A 10,000-nucleotide genomic window follows, 5' to 3' on the forward strand; every position below is an offset into this window, starting at 1 on the left:
GTTCCCTCCCGGTGTTCCCTCCCGGTGTTCCCTCCCTGTGTTCCCTCCCTGTGTTCCCTCCCGGTGTTCCCTCCCTGTGTTCCCTCCCTGTGTTCCCTCCCAGTGTTCCCTCCCTGTGTTCCCTCCCGGTGTTCCCTCCCGGTGTTCCCTCCCTGTGTTCCCTCCCTGTGTTCCCTCCCTGTGTTCCCTCCTGGTGTTCCCTCCCGGTGTTCCCTCCCTGTGTTCCCTCCCTGTGTTCCCTCCCCGTGTTCCCTCCCCGTGTTCCCTCCCCGTGTTCCCTCCCGGTGTTCCCTCCCTGTGTTCCCTCCCTGTGTTCCCTCCTGGTGTTCCCTCCCTGTGTTCCCTCCCTGTGTTCCCTCCCGGTGTTCCCTCCCTGTGTTCCCTCCCAGTGTTCCCTCCCTGTGTTCCCTCCCGGTGTTCCCTCCCGGTGTTCCCTCCCGGTGTTCCCTCCCCGTGTTCCCTCCCCGTGTTCCCTCCCCGTGTTCCCTCCCGGTGTTCCCTCCCTGTGTTCCCTCCCGGTGTTCCCTCCCCGTGTTCCCTCCCCGTGTTCCCTCCCCGTGTTCCCTCCCCGTGTTCCCTCCCCGTGTTCCCTCCCCGTGTTCCCTCCCGGTGTTCCCTCCCCGTGTTCCCTCCCCGTGTTCCCTCCCGGTGTTCCCTCCCTGTGTTCCCTCCCTGTGTTCCCTCCTGGTGTTCCCTCCCGGTGTTCCCTCCCTGTGTTCCCTCCCTGTGTTCCCTCCCCGTGTTCCCTCCCCGTGTTCCCTCCCCGTGTTCCCTCCCCGTGTTCCCTCCCGGTGTTCCCTCCCCGTGTTCCCTCCTGGTGTTCCCTCCCTGTGTTCCCTCCCTGTGTTCCCTCCCTGTGTTCCCTCCCAGTGTTCCCTCCCCGTGTTCCCTCCCGGTGTTCCCTCCCGGTGTTCCCTCCCTGTGTTCCCTCCCTGTGTTCCCTCCCTGTGTTCCCTCCCCGTGTTCCCTCCCCGTGTTCCCTCCCGGTGTTCCCTCCCTGTGTTCCCTCCCTGTGTTCCCTCCCTGTGTTCCCTCCCTGTGTTCCCTCCTGGTGTTCCCTCCCTGTGTTCCCTCCCTGTGTTCCCTCCCTGTGTTCCCTCCCGGTGTTCCCTCCCTGTGTCCTGTGTCCTGTGTCCTGTATGTGTGTACACACACTCTGAACAGGCTGTTTCTGTGAGCAGGGATCGTGCTGGTCGCCATCAACCCGTACGAGCAGCTGCACATCTACGGCGAGGAGGTCATCAACGCCTACAGTGGGCAGAACGTGGGCGACATGGACCCGCATATATTCGCCGTGGCTGAAGAGGCGTACAAGCAGATGGCCAGGTCAGACTTCAGCTGGATCACACTGATAGATTTTATTGATCCTGGGAGGATAAAGTCTCACCTCACAGGATCCACTGGGGATCAATACACAGGATCCACTGGGGATCAATACAAAGGATGATTGTGTGTGTGTGTGTGTGTGTGTGTGTGTGTGTGCAGGGATGACAGGAATCAGTCCATCATCGTGAGCGGAGAGTCCGGAGCAGGAAAGACAGTTTCTGCCAAGTACGCCATGCGCTTCTTCGCCACCGTCGGCGGCTCGTCCAACGACACCAACGTGGAGGAGAAGGTTCTGGCGTCCAGCCCCATCATGGAGGTATGGGGGGGTCAGCGCCACAGTCACATGACACAGGTGTTCAGGTCCAACATGTAGGTGGAGTCCACTTCGCTCTCGTGTCTGTTCAGTGAATATGAAGCTGTTAGCTTAGCATAAAGACTGGAAAACAAAGGGAAACTGTTAGTCTGGCTCACTCTGAAGGAGCTCGGCGCTAAGGAGCAGTGACTTCCTGGAGTTTCTGCTGGTTGCCTGGCAACTACTCAGAGACAGGAAATAGTTCGACATATAGCCTCTATGAAATCATTAAATCCCTCTCTTCAAAGAAACCAGGCTCCATTGACAAAAACAGTGATTTTACTTCACAGAACACAGGAGCTGCTGGTCTGCTGCTGCCTCCATCAGTTCTTGTGTTTGTGTGACTTTGGTGTTTTAAAGGGTCAGTTCAGATCCAACACAATATTTGTGTAACACACAATGACACAGGAATGACTTAGTTTGATACAGACAAAGTAAGCGATTGAGGCAGCAGCAGACCAGCAGCTCTGGTGTAAAATCTCTGTTTTGGTGAATGTAGTCTGGTGTGTGTGCAGAGACCGATATAACGGCTGTTTGTGGTTAAACCAAAAGGATCTTCCAGGTCTCTCTCTGTAGGGATCCTTTCCATGATGCTGTCACACACTTAGAATAACAATCAAACATTTCCACACTGATGATTTCCCAACATTAACTTATTATCTGATACTTTGCTGATGACACTGTCCTCTGTCCACCAGGCTATTGGAAATGCAAAAACCACTCGAAACGACAACAGCAGTCGCTTCGGGAAGTACATTCAGATCGGCTTCAGTCGACACTACCACATCATTGGTGCCAACATGCGGACATACCTGCTGGAGAAGTCTCGGGTAGTTTTCCAGGTGGGTGTGATGTGTTTAAGGCTGCAGACGCTCTGCTTCAGTCTCATTATGTGCTTCAGACATCTGAATTGTCGGTGTGTGTCTCACAGGCTGAGGACGAGAGGAATTATCACATCTTCTACCAGCTCTGTGCCTCCGCCAGTTTACCAGAGTTCAAAGACCTCGGCCTCAGTGAGTACACCTGTCTGTCTCCATGGAAACGTCTGCTCCTCCCACTACAGGTCCGACCTGATGTCCCGACGTCAGAGAGCATCTGAGGGAGAAACGTTGTTGTTTACAGCTCATCACAGCGGTGAGGGGCTGTTGGTGCTCAGACAGAAGCCGGTAGGCCCCCCGAGGTCCCTTCAGACTCTATAAACCAGGGGGCACCAGGTCTCCCCCAAGAACCACATGAGTCGCCCCCTGCAGGCCTGTTCTAAAAATAGCACAACTCACCAGTGAGCTGCGTCTAAACTTTAATTTTTTTCTGTTGCTGTTCTTTTTTAATCACACTTGTATTTATATAGATAATAAAAGAATTAGTTTAGATAGTTTTAGGTGAACTCTGACCTCTTCGAGGTCAAAGGTCAGTATGCTGCGCATGACAAAACTTTGGCGCTCGTGCAGAGTAAGCTAGCGGGCGCAGCGGAGATGAAGGAGCTGAATGCGGTTTCTAACCCAAAAAACATGGCAGAAAAAAGAAAGAAAGCTCATCATTTTCACAGTGAATGGGAGGAAGAGTTCTTTGTTACTACTGTGAAAGAAAACTGCGAGTGTCTCATTTGCGGGGCGACGACAAAGCGGCTCAATGTGGAGAGACACTTCACTACGGGTCACAGAGCTAGCATGCTAACTGCCATGCTAACTAGCATGCTAACTGCCCACCGGGAAGCGCGCGACGGGCAGAACCAGCCTGTGAGCTGAAGGCAGCTTTGGGGAAGCAGCAGTCTGTTTTCACCAGGCCGGAGGAAAAATCTTAGAGCTCCACATTTTCTGATAAAGAAGAAGAAGGAGAAGTTATCAAAGAAGCAGCGATGATAACTGCTAACACTGCACTTAAAGACGAGGAAGATGTCACCGATCTGATCTCCACTCTCTCCGGTGGCCAGCTGGGGGCTAACAGAAATTAAATGTGTAATATTGATATTATCTGTTTCCCTCCTTGTTAAGTCATTGTTGTGAGAAATCACTAACGTGATCAGTGTCTTCACATAGATGAGTATCATTAATCATTAGTAATAATATATAAGTAAAGACAGACTGGGAGCCCTTCGTCTGACTCAGTACCATGAAGTAGCTCTCAGTTTCTAAAAGGCTGGTGACCCCTGCTATCAACTATATAACTGTGATACCAGTACAGGCGGAAACACCCAGAACGTCACACCAGTATTCAGCTTCCTCGTGTTTAAGTGATTCAGCGCTCTGCTTTGCTCCGTGTTGCGATCATATTAATCTTTAAATGTTAATGACAGAAAGGATTTGAGTGAGTTGATGATATAAATGATTCAACAGCTGAAATGATTGGCAGACTTCTGTTTTTTAAACCTTTTGTACATTCTGTATATTCTGGTTTAACCTCAAACAGCCGTTCTATCGCTCTCTGCACACGCACCAGACTACATTCACTAAAACAGGGATTTTAGAGAACAGGACTCAGGAGCTGCTGGTTAGTTAGTTAGTTGGTCAGTTAGTTAGCTTGTGTCATCGCAGCCCGTTCGGTGCCTGCTGGCTGAGGTGACACCAGGATGTGGACAGAGAGGATCATGGGGGAGAAACAGGGGAGTGACCCTTTAACTCCTTTAGTGAATGATTGTGCTTTGCTGTGATGAGCTGGTCTGTGAGATGGTCTCTGCTGGACGGTAAAAGGACTAAAATAGGTGGACTCTTTGGTACTTTAATGGTTCTGAAGTCAGAGTTCACCGTCGCTGTGTGTCCTTCCAGCGAGCGCCGAGGACTTCACCTACACGTCTTTAGGGGAGAACATCTTCATCGAGGGCGTGAACGACGCCGACGACCTCCAGAAGACCAGAGAGGCCTTCATGCTGCTGGGTGAGTCACCAAACCAGCCGATGAACGGGAAAAAAAGAAGATTAACATTTTAGATGTACCTGGAAAAACCACACACAAAGTACACACGTGTACAAACTGAGGCTTTGAAGGAACAAAAGAAAGAAGGTTTCCCACCTGTGTTTCAGGTATAAAGGACAGCAGTCAGAGCAGCATCTTCAGAGTCGTCGCCTCCATCCTCCACCTGGGAAACATCCAGATCTGCTCCGAGCGCGACGGAGAGTCCTGCCACATCTCGGTACGTCGCCACGGTTACAGCTCACACTGATAGTCGCCATTTTTTCCCATGGACGGCGAAGGGAAGCCCCCCACGCCCCACTTGCCTCTGATCAGCCAAACCTGCGGGGGGGCGGGACCTGAGAAAACTAGTTGTTCCAGCGGGTCAGAGTGAGTCTAACAGGTGTGTGTGTGTGTGTGTGTGTGTGTGCGTGTGTGTGTGCTGCAGAGCGACGACCTCCACCTGAAGCACTTCTGCCGGCTGCTGGGGGTGGAGCTCCAGCAGATGGAGCACTGGCTGTGTCACAGGAAGTTGGTCACGGCGTCCGAGACGTACGTGAAGAACATGTCCAGCAAGCAGGCGGCCAACGCCCGCGACGCGCTCGCCAAACACATCTACGCACGCATGTTCGACTGGATCGTGGAGCACATTAACAAGGCGCTGCACACCTCGTCCAAGCAGCACTCCTTCATCGGCGTCCTGGACATCTACGGGTGAGACGGCCGCCAGCACGGCGTTGGAGCGCAGGGCGCTCTGGTCATGTGTTCCTCTGTGTCCTAAAGCCTCAATCCCACCGGGAGCGTCTGCGTCGAGCTGATGCCGTCGCTCTAGTTCACCCTTCACACCCCAGCAGAAGCTAGGTTTAGGGCGAGGGTTAGAATCCGCTCAGTTTTCAAAATAAAAGCCCCCCCTTGCAGACTGTCAGTGGTATATTCCAGCAGCACACCAGTATTATTCTCTAATGGGGGGGCACCAGGCCAGACGTCAGCCGCTCAGAGGGTTTTTAACACCATGACGACCAGAAGTTCATCTGGGATGGAGAAACACTCTGACTGTGACTTTAGCTGCTGTCTGTAGCTGCAGCACAACAAAGCAGGAAGTACATCCAAGAAACACATTTAAAGCAGCAGAAGAAGAAACGAGGCCTGTTTGATCCTGTTAGAGACACATTTAAAGCAGCAGAAGAAGAAACGCAGCCTGTTTGATCCCGTTAGAAACACATTTAAAGCAGCAGAAGAAGAAACGCGGCCTGTTTGATCCCGTTAGAAACACATTTAAAGCAGCAGAAGAAGAAACGCGGCCTGTTTGATCCTGTTAGAAGCTCCAACATCAGTTTAAGGACCAAACCAGCTAAACCTGAGCAGCAGGAGAAGCTCTCCTGGTGGGAGATGAAGGAACATGGAGGACAGAACAAAACGAGACGCAGACGAGCCCGGTGGGATTTCAGGGTGACAGCAGCGACGTGAACGAGCATCAGCAGAACTTTTCTGTGTCTGAAGGCAAAGATTTAGGTTACAGCTCACATGTTCCTCTCTGCTTGTTTACTGCTTCACCTAGCTGTGACAGGACAGTGGAGGAGAGGCAGGAATGGGGGGGTCTCTGCTCTGGATGCTGTTAGATGTGTTCCTGTGAGCGTCTCCCTGACACGTTGGTCTTTTGTCTGCAGGTTTGAGACGTTCGAGGTGAACAGCTTCGAGCAGTTCTGCATCAACTATGCCAACGAGAAGCTTCAGCAGCAGTTCAACTCGGTGAGTTTAGTCTCCTCACACCGCCTGATGCTGAATATGACGTCTGTGTATTTACAGCTGCCTGTTGTCTGGTGTCCTCAGCACGTGTTCAAGCTGGAGCAGGAGGAGTACATGAAGGAGCAGATCCCCTGGACCCTGATAGACTTCTATGATAACCAGCCCTGCATAGACCTGATCGAGGCTCGGCTCGGCATCCTGGACCTGCTGGACGAAGAGTGCAAAGTGAGACTCTCACTTCCTGTTTCCAGAGTCTGTACGCTCAGAGAGGAAGGATGTTAGCATGCTAGCGTTTAGCTGTACGCAGCCTCACAGGTGCATCAGGTGCAGAAGACACACCCTGTTTGTGGTTAAACCAAAAGGATCTTCCAGGTCTCTCTCTGTAGGGATCCTTTCCATGATGCTGTCACACACTTAGAATAACACTCTGAGCCTGTCAGTGGATCAAACAAGCTCTTTTAGTGGACCTACTGTGATCAGGTGCAGTTGTCCCAAAGGATCACGTTGCAGCCATTGCAGCCCGTTTGGTGTCTGCTGGCTGAGGTGATCTACTGGACCAGTTCCAACACTTTTACTACCTACCAGTCACTCAGACACCAGGATGAGGACACAGAGGATCATGGGTAGAAACAGGGGAGCTCCTGATAACTCCTGGGTTAGGGATAACTTTCCTGCTGACAGATGAAGCTGCAGCAGCAGTTTTGTGTCTTCTGTCTGTTTCTGGATGTTTGTCCTGTTTAAAGCTCTCGCTGCCACCGGCCTTTGAAGTTATCGATCTATAATCTGCTTCCTGTCCAGGTGCCGAAGGGGACGGATCAGAACTGGGCCCAGAAGCTCTACAGGCAGAACTCCAGCAGCGCTCACTTCCAGAAACCTCGGATGTCCAACACCTCCTTTATCGTCATCCACTTCGCCGACAAGGTGAGCAGAGGACGACTGCTGCCGTCCCTCCATGGACCCCCCCTCTCTGTTTCTTTATCACCATGGCAACAACAGCAACTTGGTTTTAACATTTAAACTCCTGTCTCAGTGATCAATGGCCTGATCCAGAACAAACTGACGCTTTTTATCACTGAGAGCTTTTCATATGTGAGTTCAACAGATACACCCCTCACATCAGTGCTCCCGTTAGCTACTAGCTTCCCAAGAAGTCACCCCCCGACCCAGAGGGGCCGTGTCCTTCTCGCTGTCCTGATTAAAGAAGAAGAGGACGTGAGACATTAAAGGTTCTGCATCTGTGTGATGGTGCGTTCACTGACCTGTCTGTGTCCACAGGTGGAGTATCAGTGTGACGGCTTCCTGGAGAAGAACAGAGACACCGTCTACGAGGAGCAGATCAACATCCTGAAGGCCAGCCAGGTAAGAACCAGAACCAGAACCACGCAGCTCAGACTGACACAAAAACAGTCAAACCTCTCGGTGACACAGAGCACGTTAAGGAACTCACCTCGCTGTCCTCTCAGTTCCAGCTGGTCGCCGATCTGTTCCACGACAAGGACGACGTCGCCTCCAAGTCGACCAGAGTCAACGTCCGAGCGGCAAAGTCGATCCCCAAAGCTCCAAACAAGGAGCACCGGAAGACGGTGGGCCACCAGGTGAGCCAAGAGCTGCTGCCTGCTGGTCCAGAGCTGCTAGTGATGATGATGATGGTGATGATGATGATGATGGTGATGATGATGATGATGGTGATGATGATGATGATGGTGATGATGGTGATGATGATGGTGATGATGATGATGATGATGGTGATGATGATGATGATGATGATGATGATGGTGATGATGATGATGATGATGATGATGGTGATGATGATGATGATGATGATGATGGTGATGGTGATGATGGTGATGGTGATGATGGTGATGATGATGATGATGATGGTGATGATGATGGTGATGATGATGGTGATGATGATGATGATGATGGTGATGATGATGATGATGATGGTGATGATGGTGATGATGATGGTGATGATGATGATGATGGTGATGATGATGATGGTGATGATGATGATGATGGTGATGATGATGGTGATGATGATGGTGATGGTGATGGTGATGATGATGATGATGATGATGATGGTGGTGATGATGATGGTGATGATGATGATGATGGTGATGATGATGGTGATGATGATGATGATGGTGATGATGATGGTGATGATGATGGTGATGATGATGATGGTGATGATGATGGTGTGTTTGTGTGTCCCTCAGTTCCGTAACTCTCTTCATCTCCTCATGGAGACGCTGAACGCTACGACTCCTCACTACGTCCGCTGCATCAAACCCAACGATGACAAGGAGTCGTTCTCGTGAGTCGCTGCTTCCTCTGCACCAATCAGATCAGAGCCTGGTTACCGACGGTGACGGTCAAACACTTGTGCTAAAAGGTTTTATGACTCAGTGTTAAAGGTTCAGAGTCAAAGTTTGTTCCTGTGAACCCCCCAGTGAGCTGCCCTCTGTCAGTCAGGACATAAAGCACACCTGTGTTCTTTTACTGCACACACACTGCACACACACTGCACACACACTGCACACACACTGCACACACACACACACACACACACACTGCACACACACTGCACACACACTGCACACACACACTACACACACACTGCACACACACTGCACACACACACACACACACACACACACACTACACACACACTGCACACACACACACACACACACACACACACACACACTGCACACACACACTGCACACACACACACACACACACACACACACACACACACACACACACACACACACACTGCGCACACACACACACACACACACAGACACACTGCACACACGCACACACTGCACACACACACACACACACTACACACACACACTGCGCACACACACACACACACACACACACACTGCGCACACACACACACTGCACACTGTGCACTGTGCACTGTCTGAGGAAACGTCCTGATCTTCACTGAAGGAAATAGATCAGCTGTTCAGGGCAGACAGACAGACAGACAGACAGACAGACAGACAGACAGACAGATAGACTCTGACGTGTTTCAGGCTAAATTAAATGAGCTCAGGGTCACATGATGCAGCGGTCACATGTCGTGGGCTCTCAGTCAGTCAGAAGCCGCCCTGACAGCGATGCCACAGACGAGGAAGATGAGGTAGGATGAAGAGTTCAGGGCCCAGCTGGACGCCTTAATCACGATGAAGACGATGTGAGCTGTTTCCTGTCCTGCAGGTTTGACTCCAGGCGAGCGGTGCAGCAGCTCCGAGCCTGCGGCGTCCTGGAGACCATCCGGATCAGCGCCGCCGGGTATCCGTCCAGGTGAGCCTCTCCCTCCTCTTCCTCCTCTCCCTCCTGTCCCTCCTCTCCCTCCTCTTCCTCCTGTCCCTCCTCTCCCTCCTCTTCCTCCTGCTAACCTCATGTCACTGCCTGCATCAGTCAAACTGACACCGACTCGACTCGACCCATCCTGAGACTTTCTGTCCTTCATCAGATCTGTTTTGTTGTGCCCTCATCTTCATCTTCATCAGCGCCCTGAGGGTTAAACGGCTGTAGGGTGTGCGGACAGTCACCTATTAGCTCTAACAAAGGGTGTCTGTGTGGCAGAGCCCCCCCCCCCCCTCAGGCAGCAACAGGAACGACAGACATGCGACATGTTGGTGGACGTAAAATCAGGGACAAGTTGATTGGTCA

At 51.7% G+C, this 10,000-nt stretch overlaps 1 protein-coding gene across 1 annotated transcript in view; it reads left to right on the top strand.

Moving 5' to 3' along the window:
- myo5b (myosin VB) overlaps positions 1 to 10,000 on the top strand; it is a 62,563-nt gene that overhangs the window by 19,912 nt on the left and 32,651 nt on the right. The window contains exons 4-17 of the mRNA XM_070851140.1: positions 1,182 to 1,326; positions 1,486 to 1,642; positions 2,377 to 2,520; positions 2,610 to 2,691; positions 4,441 to 4,548; positions 4,695 to 4,804; positions 5,012 to 5,277; positions 6,231 to 6,312; positions 6,394 to 6,534; positions 7,108 to 7,230; positions 7,585 to 7,668; positions 7,773 to 7,904; positions 8,526 to 8,623; positions 9,542 to 9,628. Of these exons, the coding sequence (XP_070707241.1) occupies positions 1,182 to 1,326; positions 1,486 to 1,642; positions 2,377 to 2,520; positions 2,610 to 2,691; positions 4,441 to 4,548; positions 4,695 to 4,804; positions 5,012 to 5,277; positions 6,231 to 6,312; positions 6,394 to 6,534; positions 7,108 to 7,230; positions 7,585 to 7,668; positions 7,773 to 7,904; positions 8,526 to 8,623; positions 9,542 to 9,628 (1,759 nt within the window). The remainder of the gene's footprint in view (positions 1 to 1,181; positions 1,327 to 1,485; positions 1,643 to 2,376; positions 2,521 to 2,609; positions 2,692 to 4,440; positions 4,549 to 4,694; positions 4,805 to 5,011; positions 5,278 to 6,230; positions 6,313 to 6,393; positions 6,535 to 7,107; positions 7,231 to 7,584; positions 7,669 to 7,772; positions 7,905 to 8,525; positions 8,624 to 9,541; positions 9,629 to 10,000) is intronic.

The sequence above is a fragment of the Pempheris klunzingeri genome, chromosome 19 (genome assembly GCF_042242105.1).
Source record: "Pempheris klunzingeri isolate RE-2024b chromosome 19, fPemKlu1.hap1, whole genome shotgun sequence".
NCBI lineage: Eukaryota > Metazoa > Chordata > Actinopteri > Acropomatiformes > Pempheridae > Pempheris > Pempheris klunzingeri.